The 17,217-nt window shown below is 40.5% G+C and overlaps 1 protein-coding gene across 3 annotated transcripts in view; it reads left to right on the top strand.

Moving 5' to 3' along the window:
• furina (furin (paired basic amino acid cleaving enzyme) a) overlaps window positions 1-17,217 on the top strand; it is a 103,603-nt gene that overhangs the window by 44,737 nt on the left and 41,649 nt on the right. For all 3 annotated transcript variants that reach the window (XM_030161848.1, XM_030161859.1, XM_030161870.1), the window contains exon 3: window positions 13,663-13,761. In XM_030161848.1, coding sequence (XP_030017708.1) covers window positions 13,663-13,761 — 99 coding nt within the window. The remainder of the gene's footprint in view (window positions 1-13,662; window positions 13,762-17,217) is intronic.

Below are 17,217 nucleotides of genomic sequence, written 5' to 3'. Positions count from 1 at the left end.
AAGCCCAGGAAACATGGCTACGTTTTTGGAAAAGATCATTCACCTGCGATGTATGGTTTGGCCGGGAGGGCGATTTATTCAGAGAATTTTCAGTTGAATTTTCTCTGCTCTCACACTCTAGTGTGATGACATCACCCACTCTAACTCAGGAAATTTTGAGAATTTTCACTCAACCCAGGGGTTTTTGAAGACTCACCTATTAGAAAACCGTAAACCCCATCCTCATACAAAGTACATTCGTGCGGAGAGGACAAAAATGCCTGCGTTTTAAAGTTTAAATGAAGTCTGTAGGTGAAAGTATGGCGAAGTAGTAGTGTCTGGAAAAAAGTGGACTTTTCTGGCTGATTTTTTCCTCTCCCCATTCATTTCTATGGGACTTTTTTCGCATGTTTTTTGCGAATAACTCTGCGAAAAATTCACGAATCTCTATGAAAATAACATAGCACACTATTCCCGATGAAACCGCACGTTTTAATGTATAATTTGCAGGGGTCTGTCCAAGCGGTTCGGGCCCTATTAATCGGACGAAAAATGTGTCCGGAAGATGAATAATAATACTAGACAATTTCCACACGCGGAAATCGTGAGAGGGGCTCGGGGGTCGGGGGGGCATGTCGGTTCGACGTTACCAAAGACTTCATGGTCGGAGGGGAATTGTGTGTTCTGAACTCCCATTCACTTTATATGGACAATCTGTGTGTCAAAGTTTGGCAGCTGACAGACGTCACCGTTAGTAGTAGTAATAGAAGTAGTAGTAGTATTTTTAGTAGTAGTAGTATTTTTAGTAGTTGTATCAGTAGTAGTTGCCACAGCGACGGCGCTGCACTGACACACACACAGAATGAAACTGACACAGAGCAGCAGGAATAGGCTGAGACTGGAGCAGAACAGGTCCCGAGAAACTGCTAATTACAGGAAAACTGTAAAAGATAGGTGAAAACCGAAATGACCGTGAGCGTCAGAGAGACCTGTGGAACACAAAGATAAAGTTTTTTTTCCGTACTGTGAAAAATGATCGTGTTAGGGCAGTTTAAAAGCAGTCAACTGACCAAGACAACAAATAATCCGCTACAATGGAGAGTTAATGGAGGAAAGAAGGGATGAGCCTCCAAAGTAGTGCCTGTCATTTCACTTTAAAAAGAGCTAGGTCTTCAAACACGGGTTCATATAAAGCCCAGGAACCATGGCTATGTTTTTGGAAAATATCATTTGCCTGCGATGTATCGTTTGGCCGGGAGGGCAATTTATTCAGAGAATTTTCAGTTGAATTTTCTCTGCTCTTCCACTCTAGCGTGATGACATCACACACTCTAACTCAGGAAATTTGGACAATTTTCACTCAACCCAGGGGTTTTTGAAGACTCACCTATTGAAAACCGTAAACCCCATCCTCATACCAAGTACATTCATGCGGAGAGGACAAAAAGCCTGCGTTTTAAAGTTTAAATGAAGTCTGTAGGTCAAAGTATGGCGAAGTAGTAGCGTCTGGAAAAAAGTGGACTTTTCTGGCTGATTTTTTCCTCTCCCCATTAGTTGTAGTCATGTGTGACCTGATTGGCTGATGCTGATCACCTGACACCTGAGCTTCAACTGTCTGTGTTCTATACTCTGTGTGTGTGTGTGTGTGTGTGTGTGTGTGTGTGTGTGTGTATGAGAAAGAATCAGTTTGAATCAGTTTATTCTATCAGTAAAAGGAGGAGAAGTAGAAGGAGAAGTAGTAATAGAAGTAGTATTTTTAGTAGTAGTGGTAGTAGTAGTTGTAGTAGTAGTAGTATTTTTAGTAATACTAGTAGTAGTATTTTTAGTAGTAGTAGTAGTAAAAGTAGTTTTCATAGTAGTAGTAGTATTTGTAGTAGTAGTAGTAGTATTTTTATTAGTAGTAGTAGTAATAGTAGTCATATTTTTAGTAATAGTAGTAGTACTTTCAGTAGTAGTGGTTGTATTTTTAGTAGTAGTAGTAGTTATCATAGTAGTAAAAGTAATAGTAGTGGTATCAGTACTGTCTCACACACCCAGCGTTGCTATGGACTCTCCAGGGTTGCTATGGGAGGAGAAACATGTCAGACTGATTCAGTTTATTGGACACACCTGGGACACAGAGCAGAGGGGCTGTTGCCGCAGCAACGGCGCTGCACTGACACACACAGAGAGAGAGAGACACACAGAGCAGCAGGAATAGACTGAGTGAGGCACTCAGAACAGGTCCCGGAAAACTGCTAATTATGGGAAAACCATAAAAGATAGGTGAAAACCGAAATGACCGTGAGCGTCAGAAGGACCTGGGGAACACACAGATGTAGGTTTTTTTCACATACTGTGAGAAATGACTGAGTTAGAGCAGTTTAAAAACAGTCAACTGACCAAGACAAGAAGGAACTCGCTACAATGGAGAGTTAATGGAGGAAAGAAGGGATGAGCCTCCAAACTAGTGCCTGTCATTGTCCTTTAAAAAGAGCTAGGTCTTCAAACATGGGTTCATATGAAGCCCAGGAACCATGGCTACATTTTTGGAAAATGTCATTCACCTGCGATGTATCGTTTGGCCGGGAGGGCGATTTATTCAGAGAATTTTCAGTTGAATTTTCACTGCTCTCACACTCTAGTGTGATGACATCACCCACTCTAACTCAGGAAATTTTGAGAATTTTCACTCAACCCAGGGGTTTTTGAAGACTCACCTATTGAAAACCGTAAACCCCATCCTCATACAAAGTACATTCGTGCGGAGAGGACAAAAATGCCTGCGTTTTAAAGTTTAAATGAAGTCTGTAGGTGAAAGTATGGCGAAGTAGTAGTGTCTGGAAAAAAGTGGACTTTTCTGGCTGATTTTTTCCTCTCCCCATTCATTTCTATGGGACTTTTTTCGCATGTTTTTTCGCGAATAACTCTGCGAAAAATTCACGAATCTCTACTGAAAATACATAGCACACTATTCCCGATGAAACCGCACGTTTTAATGTATAATTTGCAGGGGTCTTTCCAGCGGTTCGGGCCGCATTAACGGACAAAAAAGTGGCGGAAGATGAAGAATAAGTAAGAACTAGACAATTTCCACACGCGGAAATCGTGAGAGGGGCTCGGGGGTCGGGGGTGGTGGTGGGGGGGGCATGCCAGTTTGAGTCCATGTTCAGGCTGAAGCAGCATGTAGCTGGACAATGACACTGAGAAATGTTGGAGAAACACAGCAGACATGACAGGAGACTGTATTCATTAGATATTGTCATGTGTGACCTGATTGGCTGATGCTGATCACCTGACACCTGAGCTTCAACTGTCTGTGTTCTATACTCTGTCTGCAGCTGAGAACTGAAGAGCTGTGTGTGTGTGTGTGTGTGAGAGAGAGAGAGAATCAGTTTGAATCAGTTCTATCAGTAATAGGAGGAGAAGGAGAAGTAGTAGAAGTTACAGTAATAGTACTATATGTAGTAGTAGTAATAGTAGTAGTGGTATTTTTAGTAGTGGTAGTAGTAGTAGTAGTAATATTTTTAATAGTAGTAGTAGTAGTATTAGTAACATTTTTAGTTGTAGTTGTATTTTTAGTAGTAGTAGTAGTAGTAGTAGTAGTAGTAATCATAGTAGTAACAGCAGTACTAGTATTAGTAGTAGTATCAGTACTGTCTCTCACACACACAGCGTTGCTATGGACTCTCCAGGGTTGCTATGGGAGGAGAAACATGTCAGACTGATTCGGTTTATTGGACACACCTGGGACACAGAGCAGTGGGGCTGTTGCCGCAGCAACGGCGCTGCACTGACACACACAGAGAGAGAGAGACACACAGAGCAGCAGGAATAGACTGAGTGAGGCACTCAGAATAGGTCCCGGAAAACTGATAATTATGGGAAAACCGTAAAAGATAAGTGAAAACCGAAATGACCGTGAGCGTCAGAAGGACCTGGGGAACACACAGATGTAGGTTTTTTTCACGTACTGTGAGAAATGACTGAGTTAGAGCAGTTTAAAAACAGTCAACTGACCAAGACAAGAAGGAATCGCTACAATGGAGAGTTAATGGAGGAAAGAAGGGATGAGCCTCCAAACTAGTGCCTTTCATTTCTCTTTAAAAAGAGCTAGGTCTTCAAACATGGGTTCATATGAAGCCCAGGAACCATGGCTACGTTTTTGGAAAATATCATTCGCCTGCGATGTATCGTTTGGCCGGGAGGGCGATTTATTCAGAGAATTTTCAGTTGAATTTTCACTGCTCTCACACTCTAGTGTGATGACATCACCCACTCTAACTCAGGAAATTTTGAGAATTTTCACTCAACCCAGGGGTTTTTGAAGACTCACCTATTGAAAACCGTAAACCCCATCCTCATACAAAGTACATTCATGCGGAGAGGACAAAAATGCCTGCGTTTTAAAGTTTAAATGAAGTCTGTAGGTGAAAGTATGGTGAAGTAGTAGTGTCTGGAAAAAAGTGGACTTTTCTGGCTGATTTTTTCATCTCCCCATTCATTTCTATGGGACTTTTTTCGCGTGTTTTTCGCGAATAACTCTGCGAAACATTCACGAATCTCTATGAAAATAACATAGCACACTATTCCCGATGAAACCGCACGTTTTAATGTATATTGTGCAGGGGTCTTTCCAGCGGTTCGGGCCCTATTAATCGGCGAAAATGTGTCCGGAAGATGAATAATAACTAGACAATTTCCACACGCGGAAATCGTGAGAGGGGCTCGGGGGTCGGGGGTGGTGGTGGGGGGGGCATGCCAGTTTGAGTCCATGTTCAGGCTGAAGCAGCATGTAGCTGGACAATGACACTGAGAAATGTTGGAGAAACACAGCAGACATGACAGGAGACTGTATTCATTAGATATTGTCATGTGTGACCTGATTGGCTGATGCTGATCACCTGACACCTGAGCTTCAACTGTCTGTGTTCTATACTCTGTGTGTGTGTGTGTGTGTGTGTGTGTGTATGAGAAAGAATCAGTTTGAATCAGTTTATTCTATCAGTAAAAGGAGGAGAAGTAGAAGGAGAAGTAGTAATAGAAGTAGTATTTTTAGTAGTAGTGGTAGTAGTAGTTGTAGTAGTAGTAGTATTTTTAGTAATACTAGTAGTAGTATTTTTAGTAGTAGTAGTAGTAAAAGTAGTTTTCATAGTAGTAGTAGTATTTGTAGTAGTAGTAGTATTTTATGAGTAGTAGTAGTAATAGTAGTCAGTATTTTTAGTAATAGTAGTAGTACTTTCAGTAGTAGTGGTTGTATTTTTAGTAGTAGTAGTAGTTATCATAGTAGTAATAGTAATAGTAGTGGTATCAGTACTGTCTCACACACCCAGCGTTGCTATGGACTCTCCAGGGTTGCTATGGGAGGAGAAACATGTCAGACTGATTGGTTTATTGGACACACCTGGGACACAGAGCAGAGGGGCTGTTGCCGCAGCAACGGCGCTGCACTGACACACACAGAGAGAGAGAGACACACAGAGCAGCAGGAATAGACTGAGTGAGGCACTCAGAACAGGTCCCGGAAAACTGCTAATTATGGGAAAACCGTAAAAGATAGGTGAAAACCGAAATGACCGTGAGCGTCAGAAGGACCTGGGGAACACACAGATGTAGGTTTTTTTCACGTACTGTGAGAAATGACTGAGTTAGAGCAGTTTAAAAACAGTCAACTGACCAAGACAAGAAGGAATCCGCTACAATGGAGAGTTAATGGAGGAAAGAAGGGATGAGCCTCCAAACTAGTGCCTGTCATTTCTCTTTAAAAAGAGCTAGGTCTTCAAACATGGGTTCATATGAAGCCCAGGAACCATGGCTACGTTTTTGGAAAATATCATTCGCCTGCGATGTATCGTTTGGCCGGGAGGGCGATTTATTCAGAGAATTTTCAGTTGAATTTTCTCTGCTCTCACACTCTAGTGTGATGACATCACCCACTCTAACTCAGGAAATTTTGAGAATTTTCCCTCAACCCAGGGGTTTTTGAAGACTCACCTATTGAAAACCGTAAACCTCATCCTCATACCAAGTACATTCATGTGGAGAGGACAAAAATGCCTGCGTTTTAAAGTTTAAATGAAGTCTGTAGGTGAAAGTATGGTGAAGTAGTAGTGTCTGGAAAAAAGTGGACTTTTCTGGCTGATTTTTTCATCTCCCCATTCATTTCTATGGGACTTTTTTCGCGTGTTTTTCGCGAATAACTCTGCGAAAAATTCACGAATCTCTACGAAAATAACATAGCACACTATTCCCGATGAAACCGCACGTTTTAATGTATAATTTGCAGGGGTCTTTACAGCGGTTCGGGCTGTATTAACGGACAAAAATGTGTCCGGAAGATGAAGAATAAAAATAAAAATAAACGAGCGGAAGAACAATAGGTGCTCGTGGCTTCGCCACGAGCACCTCTCTCCCATTGCTTTGCAATGGGGGAGAGGTGCTCGTGTCGATGCCCGAGCCCCTAATAAACGAGCGGAAGAACAATAGGTGCTCGTGGCTTCGCCACGAGCACCTCTCTCCCATTGCTTTGCAATGGGGGAGAGGTGCTCGTGTCGATGCCCGAGCCCCTAACTAGACAATTTCCACACGCGGAAATCGTGAGAGGGGCTCGGGGGTCGGGGGGGCATGTCGGTTCGACGTTACCAAAGACTTCATGGTCGGAGGGGAATTCTGTGTTCTGAACCCCCATTCACTTTATATGGACAATCTGTGTGTCAAAGTTTGGCGGCTGACCGACGTCACCGTTAGTAGTAGTAATAGAAGTAGTAGTAGTATTTTTAGTAGTAGTAGTATTTTTAGTAGTTGTATCAGTAGTAGTTGCCACAGCGACGGTGCTGCACTGACACACACACAGAATGAAACTGACACAGAGCAGCAGGAATAGGCTGAGACTGGAGCAGAACAGGTCCCGAGAAACTGCTAATTACAGGAAAACTGTAAAAGATAGGTGAAAACCGAAATGACCGTGAGCGTCAGAGAGACCTGTGGAACACAAAGATAAAGTTTTTTTTCCGTACTGTGAAAAATGATCGTGTTAGGGCAGTTTAAAAGCAGTCAACTGACCAAGACAACAAATAATCCGCTACAATGGAGAGTTAATGGAGGAAAGAAGGGATGAGCCTCCAAAGTAGTGCCTGTCATTTCACTTTAAAAAGAGCTAGGTCTTCAAACACGGGTTCATATAAAGCCCAGGAACCATGGCTATGTTTTTGGAAAATATCATTTGCCTGCGATGTATCGTTTGGCCGGGAGGGCAATTTATTCAGAGAATTTTCAGTTGAATTTTCTCTGCTCTTCCACTCTAGCGTGATGACATCACACACTCTAACTCAGGAAATTTGGACAATTTTCACTCAACCCAGGGGTTTTTGAAGACTCACCTATTGAAAACCGTAAACCCCATCCTCATACCAAGTACATTCATGCGGAGAGGACAAAAAAGCCTGCGTTTTAAAGTTTAAATGAAGTCTGTAGGTCAAAGTATGGCGAAGTAGTAGCGTCTGGAAAAAAGTGGACTTTTCTGGCTGATTTTTTCCTCTCCCCATTAGTTGTAGTCATGTGTGACCTGATTGGCTGATGCTGATCACCTGACACCTGAGCTTCAACTGTCTGTGTTCTATACTCTTTGTGTGTGTGTGTGTGTGTGTGAGAGAATCAGTTTGAATCAGTTTATTCTATCAGTAAAAGGAGGAGAAGTAGAAGGAGAAGTAGTAATAGAAGTAGTATTTTTAGTAGTAGTGGTAGTAGTAGTTGTAGTAGTAGTAGTAGTATTTTTAGTAATACTAGTAGTAGTATTTTTAGTAGTAGTAGTAGTAGAAGTAGTTTTCATAGTAGTAGTAGTATTTGTAGTAGTAGTAGTATTTTTATTAGTAGTAGTAGTAATAGTAGTCGTATTTTTAGTAATAGTAGTAGTACTTTCAGTAGTAGTGGTTGTATTTTTAGTAGTAGTAGTAGTTATCATAGTAGTAATAGTAATAGTAGTAGTATCAGTACTGTCTCACACACCCAGCGTTGCTATGGACTCTCCAGGGTTGCTATGGGAGGAGAAACATGTCAGACTGATTCAGTTTATTGGACACACCTGGGACACAGAGCAGAGGGGCTGTTGCCGCAGCAACGGCGCTGCACTGACACACACAGAGAGAGAGAGACACACAGAGCAGCAGGAATAGACTGAGTGAGTCACTCAGAACAGGTCCCGGAAAACTGCTAATTATGGGAAAACCGTAAAAGATAGGTGAAAACCGAAATGACCGTGAGCGTCAGAAGGACCTGGGGAACACACAGATGTAGGTTTTTTTCACGTACTGTGAGAAATGACTGAGTTAGAGCAGTGTAAAAACAGTCAACTGACCAAGACAAGAAGGAATCCGCTACAATGGAGAGTTAATGGAGGAAAGAAGGGATGAGCCTCCAAACTAGTGCCTGTCATTTCTCTTTAAAAAGAGCTAGGTCTTCAAACATGGGTTCATATGAAGCCCAGGAACCATGGCTACGTTTTTGGAAAATGTCATTCAACTGCGATGTATCGTTTGGCCGGGAGGGCGATTTATTCAGAGAATTTTCAGGTGAATTTTCACTGCTCTCACACTCTAGTGTGATGACATCACCCACTCTAACTCAGGAAATTTTGAGAATTTTCACTCAACCCAGGGGTTTTTGAAGACTCACCTATTGAAAACCGTAAACCCCATCCTCATACAAAGTACATTCGTGCGGAGAGGACAAAAATGCCTGCGTTTTAAAGTTTAAATGAAGTCTGTAGGTGAAAGTATGGTGAAGTAGTAGTGTCTGGAAAAAAGTGGACTTTTCTGGCTGATTTTTTCATCTCCCCATTCATTTCTATGGGACTTTTTTCGCATGTTTTTCGCGAATAACTCTGCGAAACATTCACGAATCTCTATGAAAATAACATAGCACACTATTCCCGATGAAACCGCACGTTTTAATGTATATTGTGCAGGGGTCTTTCCAGCGGTTCGGGCCCTATTAATCGGCGAAAATGTGGCGGAAGATGAAAAATAATAATAAAAATAAACGAGCGGAAGAACAATAGGTGCTCGTGGCTTCGCCACGAGCACCTCTCTCCCATTGCTTTGCAATGGGGGAGAGGTGCTCGTGTCGATGCCCGAGCCCCTAATGATCAAGAAGAAACGAGCGGAAGAACAATAGGTGCTCGTGGCTTCGCCACGAGCACCTCTCTCCCATTGCTTTGCAATGGGGGAGAGGTGCTCGTGTCGATGCCCGAGCCCCTAATAATAAACGAGCGGAAGAACAATAGGTGCTCGTGGCTTCGCCACGAGCACCTCTCTCCCATTGCTTTGCAATGGGGGAGAGGTGCTCGTGTCGATGCCCGAGCCCCTAATAACAAGCATGGCGCCAACAGAGGAGGTACTAATGTTGATATTGAAAAGGGTTAGTTGTCATAAATATGTTGGTAGTTACTCACCCACTCACTGTCGCTCTTTGAAAAGTTCCACCATTTCTGGACATTATTCGCCTCAGATCTCAACACTGCCCTCCATGGTTCCCGGTGGTACTGCTGCGTTTTCTCCATTTGGTCCATATCAATTAGCATCCAGGAGACTCATAGAAATATGGACGAAATGAACACACAAACAGAATACAAACAGACAGCTGAATGTGTATCTGTATGCATATCTGACGTACAGCATAAATGAGCTGTTACAAAATGTGGGACAGGATGATTATCAGGAAAAGGGAGGGGGGGGGCACCCAATTTTGTTCACTACAAGCCGGACAAACATTGATCTTGGCATAGATTGAGGTTTGTGCTGAAGTACACAGTATGGTACTAAATCCAAGGCCTTCTGGATGAAGGATGGTTGTTCAAATAATGATATCACCTTTTGCCCCCTTAGACATATTGAAGTCATTGGGTATTTCCCAGCTGTCTTCTTTACTCAGATGTTTAATATTTCATAAGCCTATTAAAGCCATTTGTTTTTTGTCAACACTGTTTAATGGACTAATCGAGTTTCTTCAGAACAATTGAGGTGTACAGTTGACTGCGCCAAGAATTATAATCAGTGTTTATAAACACGACAGAGCAGTGTGGCCACTAGTGTGTTGGAAACTGACTGTGTTGATAAATAAGGTAGCTTTAGCTTCCCTTATTAGGCTTTAAAAATGTAATTGCTTATAAGATGATGCTTTTTATGCATTTTTGCAATGGGCAGTTGCAACCATCAAGAGGAGAGCTGTGTTTGTTTCAGACAGTTTACTAATAAGGTCCGATCAGGTAAATATATAAAATACAGATGTCAAATAAAAGTAGAGATCCAGAATTAAGAGAGTCCGATGTAGGACAAATTACTGAGGGGGAAACAATGAGGAGAGACCACATAATGACTGCATGCAGTTTGGCAGTGAGGCAGACCAGCTGTGCAAACTCATTTTCAGGTGTGTTGGGGGGGTAGCTTTGCCCTGTTTTTTTTTTTTTTTTTTTTTAAAGAAACTGTGGGTTATGTCCAGCTGCCACTGCGGCCTTCGGAGCCCGTGTGCCACCCATTCGCTGCAGTGAGTAATTAGACTCCAGCCTCATTATAAAAGTAAGTTGGTGAACTATTTTAAAGCTGTTTATTGCCTGTGCCCGCGTGACTCTCATTTTCTCAATTTATCCCAACTTGCTGATGCACAAAACAAAATATGCCCCATCCTGATACCCCTAAATCCAATTCAGTTTGACTCAGAGTGGAAGTCAATATGTCATGATTAATGAATTTACAATTTAACTACGATAATGACCTCCTCAAGTAGAATTTCCAGAATCCACCATTCTTGACCTTCACAGCTCCATATGGAAAGCAGTCTCATATCATTTTATTACAGCCCCAAACCTCTTTCCCAGTTTGTCTCCAGACATTGTTTGGCTCTTTGTAAAACATAATTGTGTCAACAGTCACTGGAGATCAGACACCAGACCTTTTGATAAGTGCTTTCCCACAAGGTAAATTTGGCAGGCGGGGAGGGAGCAAACATGCAAACAAACCGGCAGACAGTAATTTTCCACTGTCTGTCACTGTGCATTTTAATGAGTTTGATGGATTATTGCCTCGCTTCAGTAATAGGCCACTCTGAGAGCAACAGTTAAGCCCATGCTGCTTTATCAGTGCCCAGCTTATCACATCAGTAATGGTCAGTCACTAGTCCTGAGCCGTCCCGTTTCCACATTTTCCCGTCAAAATGTCTTTGTTGTAAATGGGCTTTTTTCCAGTGGAAAGCAGTTAAACCCCCCAGAAACAATGTGGACTGTGGATTAAATGGTCGAAAACATAAGCTCTTAAGTGTTGTTCCTGATTGCCAGATGATGATTGAGCTGCAGGGCAGGCATTCGCAATGGATTTAGTTTTTGTTGAAGGAGAGTGTGTGTGGGCGCATATGTTTGTAACATCTGAGTGGTTTTTAATGTGAGATGACCTTTGTCTGTGTATGTGTGAGAGTTTATGCATACGTTTAAGTGTTTCCTGTCCTTTATAGGAACCAAACCTTCAGGGAGGTTTGATATTTCATTCACCTGCTTGTGTTCAATTTACTCTAACATCTGAGGAGGGGTATAGATATTAACTGACCTTTAGAAAGTTATTCTAGAAGAGTCATTATAAAAGTACACTTTGGTAATCTGAGCTTTGCACCAACTTTTTTCTCAACATAAAGTGATTTTCTACATTACTGAGAATTACTTAAGCAACCTCCAGATGTTATTGAACTTCTCTTACTTAGCAGACTGCTGCTTTCTTGTAGTCAAAGACAGCAATTAGCAGATTGATTCTCCAGCTGACAAAGAGTAAAAGCAGCATTGTATGATAAACACCCTGTGTGTGTTGTGGCAGATTCTTATATTCTGCCTTGGATGTGCTGTTTTTATTTATTTATTTACGGTGAAAAATGTAAAATGTAACTTCAGTCATTGGAGAAAAAAAGTTCTTTCTCTGACTCTATTTTATCTGGATTTAAAAACTGACATACTATTGTTTATGGTGGGGTATCGTGCCTTATAATCTAAAATCATGTGGGTGAGTAAAAGGGATCACTGGTGTTTTTGGTTTTACATGGTAATAAGTAGACTTTAAGAAAACTGGCTGAATGGATGAATTGTCCATAAAAGTATTGTTTTCACTGGTGTAAATTTAGAGTTTCTTAATTGTGTGTGCCACTCTCTGCCCATGTCTTTGATCAGTGTCCCTCCTCCTGGGCTCTTATCTGGGCTAACACAATGGACCCACTACCTGCTCTTATTCTCCTCTCCTTTAGAAAAGGGACCGTCAGCTCAGCTAATGTCTTTTCGATGTCAGCATTTTATCCCCTTTATATCCTGCATTTTTCCTTTTTCTGACACACACAGACTTGTGGATGCGGTGGTGGTAGTTGTACCTCTGAGCTGAATATCACTGTAAAGTGTGTCTTCCCTGTTGGTTATTGCTTCCCTATTGTCCCCTGGCTTTGTGTGCAGAGGCTTTTTGTCAGTCTGGCTGGAATCGGCCTGTTTACTGTGATTAAATGGGAGCAGAGGAAGCAAAGGGACTAAGCTCTGCCTCTTCTAGGGTGAAGGAATGTTGCAGTACACACTGCAGCACCTTGGCTCTACATCAACCTCTGCTGAAAAAAAAAAGGATCTCAGTTTATTTTTTATTTATTTATATTTTAAAATGTGTAGTTTCACTCTCAATCTAATTTCATTTTCCTTTTTCAATTCAGAGCTGTTAGCAGCGCCTGACTTTACTCATGGAAGGTTGACTGTTCACTCTGAATGTAAAAAATATTCCTCCGAGCACTCAGTTTCCCATCTGAGAGCTGCTTAAGCTCTGCCCCTGTCTAGAGAGATAAGAGTGCTTTATTAATTCCAATGGGAAACTGTAACAATTATTACTAATGTCAGTTAATTTTCTCAGTAGATTAATGTATCTTTAAACACCCCAGAGGCGTCAATTTAGGACATAAAGAAAAGTGAACAGATGCAAACAGGCAGTGTTGTGTCAACAGTCCTTCAGTAAATAATTTAAATAATTAAGCAGCATTCATAACTAATTCTCCGCCATTCAGTTAATTCATACCATTTTTCAGCGCTGACACAAAGACTGTTTAGTGCTTATTTAGGTATCACTTGTCATATTTGTGATTGTTAGGGAATTCATAACAACTGTGCTGAATATAGGTTATGTATAGCCTAATATATTACTTAAAATAGTGATAATGGGAGTCCAAGAGGGCTTTGTATTACTGATTAATGAATGTTTTGTGTTTTGAAGTACAGCTGTGGGAAAAATGCTGGTCCAGAACTAGTTAGTCATATACAGTGTGTTCTGTAACTGAAGTCATACTTCTGTCTGTTTTAGTCTCAGTGATTTAAGACTAAGTAATAGCTTTGTTGATGGTACATACTAATTTATAAAGCGCATAGATCAGAACTGTGTTGCTCATGTCACCTGTATAAACTATGTAAAATTTGTACTCATACGTGTTTCTGTCAGGTAGCTTCACTTTAATGGGTCATGATGCCTTCGCTTATGATGTCTCCATTTTATCTTTATCTAGAGCTGAAGCCTTAGGAAAGTTTTAAAACTCCATTTTATTTCCTTAACTTTATCATGCTTAATTTTTATGCACTTTTGTATTAGGCCTACTGCTGCTCCTTACTTTAGCCAAGATAAAATGCCTTAATGTGGTTTTTATTTTGTCTTGTAGGTGTTTGGAGATTATTATCACTTCCGGCATCGTATGGTGGTGAAGAGATCACTGTCAGGTCACAGGGGGGCACATGTCCGTCTACAAAAGGATCCCAAGGTAAGAAGAAAGATAATTGCAAGGGATATGATTAACGGGCCGTGTGAAAATCAATAAATGTCATCCATATCCTAGAAGAACAAAGTGTACAGCATGGGAGTGCATGTTTGTGTGCTGGGGTTAATGTGGTCAAAGGTCATTATTCTACATTTTGAGGAACAGGGAACTGAATCAGATATTTGAAGCAGTTGTGTTTCTGTATTTAAGCTAGCTTCTGCACGCAGTTAACTTGTTCATCCAATAAGTGGACACCTAGTTTATCATTAATGCTATATATGAAGCAATGCAATGTGTCTTATTTAATTGGCAGTTTTTCTTAAGTGGTATCATTCACTGTCTGCGAACTGTTCATTCGCTATCATTCATTCAATTTTAAATGGAGCGGCACCTTCATACCTGACAGAGCTGGTTACACTATATGCACCTTCTCGTGCCCTTCGCTCTCAAGGATCTGGCCTCCTGACGGTGCCTAAAGTCAGGAAAAAGACTGTCGGTGAGCGAGCCTTTTCCTTCCGTGCGCCAACACTCTGGAACAGTCTTCCTCTGGACATAAGGCAGGCATGCTCTGTGGATGTTTTTAAAGCAAAGCTCAAGACCCACTTGTTCACTTTGTGTTATAAGTCATGATGTGTTTTTACTGTTAATGTTTTTAGCTTTTATGTTTTATTGTTTTATTGTGATTGATTTTATATCTGTACAGCACTTTGACTGAAAGCGCTTTACAAATAAATTATTATTATTATTATTATTATTACTGTTCTTTCAGTGTTATAGTATGGGATGTGTAAAGCTTGGACAGCAAAGTGTGCTGCAATCACTGATTATTTAGAGAAATCACATTTTATACATTTTTCTCAAGATCCTGATGGATAGTAGATGTGGACAGTATGCTATACTGAAGGGGTACACTTCTCCCTTCAGACATTACTTTATATAAAATTGCAAGATCCCATCATTACAAATACAACAACCACTTATACTTTCTAAGGATATATAAAGGTGTTCTTTATAGATTTCCACACTGTACTCACTGTTTCCTCGGTAGCTGAATGTTGAAGGTCGGCCGGTTTGTCCCAGTGGATGCTCCTTTAAAACATAACCTCCTCTGTGGACCTTAAAAGCTATTTCCTTCTCAACTGATATAAATTGAAATTTCATATTTCTGTCTTTTTTTCTTTTCTTTTCTTTCTTTCTTTTTTTTTTTTTTTACCTATTTTGCAAGGGAGTTTTAGGAAGTTTGAAAATGAGTCTGTGTCTTACTCCCATTGGGAAGGACAAAGGGAAAAAATTAATATTCATAGCTGTGAGGATGTAGTGTGAAGCTGAGAAAAGAGGATGTATGAGTATGTTTTACAGAACCTTCTATTTGAAAAGTCGAAATAGGTTATTTCACAGATAGTTGGAATGGTATACCTTCCAACCTTGACCATTATTGAATATAAAAATCAGTCCGGCTAGGTTATAGTTCTAAACGTGTTGTGTCTTAAAAATCATCGTGTGCAAGATAAACTTTGTAACACATTTCTCTGCTGACACAGGCTTATTAATCTGCATTTCTAAATAGCAAATTGTTTTATAGTCGAGCTGAACAATTTATCACCATATTACAAAAGCAGCAGTAATTGCAATGTTTGGATAAACAAAATTTTTCACAACACATCATTAAAAATAAACTATTGTGGTTCAACAGAGATGACGTGACCTAGAAATATATTCTCTAGATATGAGGGGAAAATACTTGTTTAGACTGTATAGATGCCAGGAAAAGTGAAGAGCGAAAACGAGATGCTAAAATTACAACTCCCTCCAAAACAGTCAGACATATTTCAGTATCTGCCAAAATAGTAGCAGTATGATGGTTTCAACCCCTTTATTATAGTGAAGGCATACTGCTTGTCACTAGATCATCTCTTATCTCTTGAAATAAATTTAGTGCTTGCACTTGATACTTTGAACTTAAGTGATTTAATGTAATGTACTTTAATGTTGTGTAAACCTCTGTGTAGGCCTGTTGTCACAGCAGATGGTTTTTGACCAACACAGACAGGATCTCTTTATTCCCAACCAATGAAGATGTGTTGTAGCAAGTGTACTTTGGATAGCAGGATTCAGTTTGGTGTACTGGTTACTGAAGCAGAAACAAAGCAGCCACCTTTTTAAAACCTCAACCCAGCTTTGCTTTAATCTCTTGCTGTTGGTGCTGAAATCATTAATTGGAACTCACTACACTTGATTTGTTTGCTCTGTGCCATGGTTCACTGACTGATAACACCATGCATTATTTATTTATTTATTTATTTGACAGAGACAATGCAGTCAAACGTAGTTACAGGCTTGCAGCTGATTTGATGGATATAGAGTTTCTAGCTAGTGCTAATTTTCAACTCCTGTCCCTGATTGGGCTTTTCTACAGCACTACAGTACATTATAATATATAGATTAAAAAAAAACAAAAAAAAAGCACTGTTCTATATAAAAACACAATAACACATCACTGTATCTCAGTGTTTTAACAGTGCCACAAGCTGTTGGGTAGCTGGCATACCCACAGCACACCATACTACAAGGAGCAATGCATCTGAGGTGGACTTGGCTTTATGTAGCTAATGGCGCTCAATGTAACAACGCATCGGCTGGTTCCAGTACTGATCCAACATCTGCTCAGGCAGTTTGTACTCTGTTGTGACTGCCCTTGGGTCCTCTGTCCCCTCTACAGGGTGGGGAAGTAAAATTTACAATATTTTGAGGCAGGGATTGAAAGACAGTGTATGACCAATTGGTTTATTGAAAGTCATGAGAATTTATTTGCCACAAGAAAATTTACATAATAGAAAATGTTTTTATTCTATGTGTCCTCCTTCTTTCTCAATAACTGCCTTCACACGCTTCCTGAAACTTGCGCAAGTGTTCCTCAAATATTCGGGTGACAACTTCTCCCATTCTTCTTTAATAGTATCTTTAAGAAAGTCGACATTGCTGTGTGATGTTCTATTGGTAGCATGTTCTAAAACACCCCAAATAGCAGAATCCAGAGGGTTTAGATCTGGGCTAGAAGGCGGCCATAAACATGATTCCCAAAAATTGCTAAAGTTGGATTTGTTGCTGTTGTCAACAAGTGTTTTGGTTTTCTTGTGTAAGATTTTAACTTCAAATCATATTTTACTGCATTTCTAACGGTCTTGTTGTCTACCTCAAGTTCAATTGCCATTTTTCTCATGGATTTGGTTGGATCCTTTAGGATTTTGGATTTGAGAGCTTTAATAAAAGCTTTGGTACATTTTTTGTTGCTTCCTCCACTTCCAGACTTTCTCGAAATAGTTTTGCTCATAGTCATTCTCTTCTTTACATTATAAACGGTCTTTATGGACACTCCAACTATTTTTGAAATCTCCTTTGGTGTGACGAGTGCATTCAGCAAATCACACACTCTTTGACGTTTGCTTTCCTGATTACTCA

This window comes from Sphaeramia orbicularis, chromosome 3 (genome assembly GCF_902148855.1).
Source record: "Sphaeramia orbicularis chromosome 3, fSphaOr1.1, whole genome shotgun sequence".
In the NCBI taxonomy this organism is placed as follows: domain Eukaryota; kingdom Metazoa; phylum Chordata; class Actinopteri; order Kurtiformes; family Apogonidae; genus Sphaeramia; species Sphaeramia orbicularis.
This window is presented reverse-complemented; position numbering and strand designations above follow the sequence as displayed.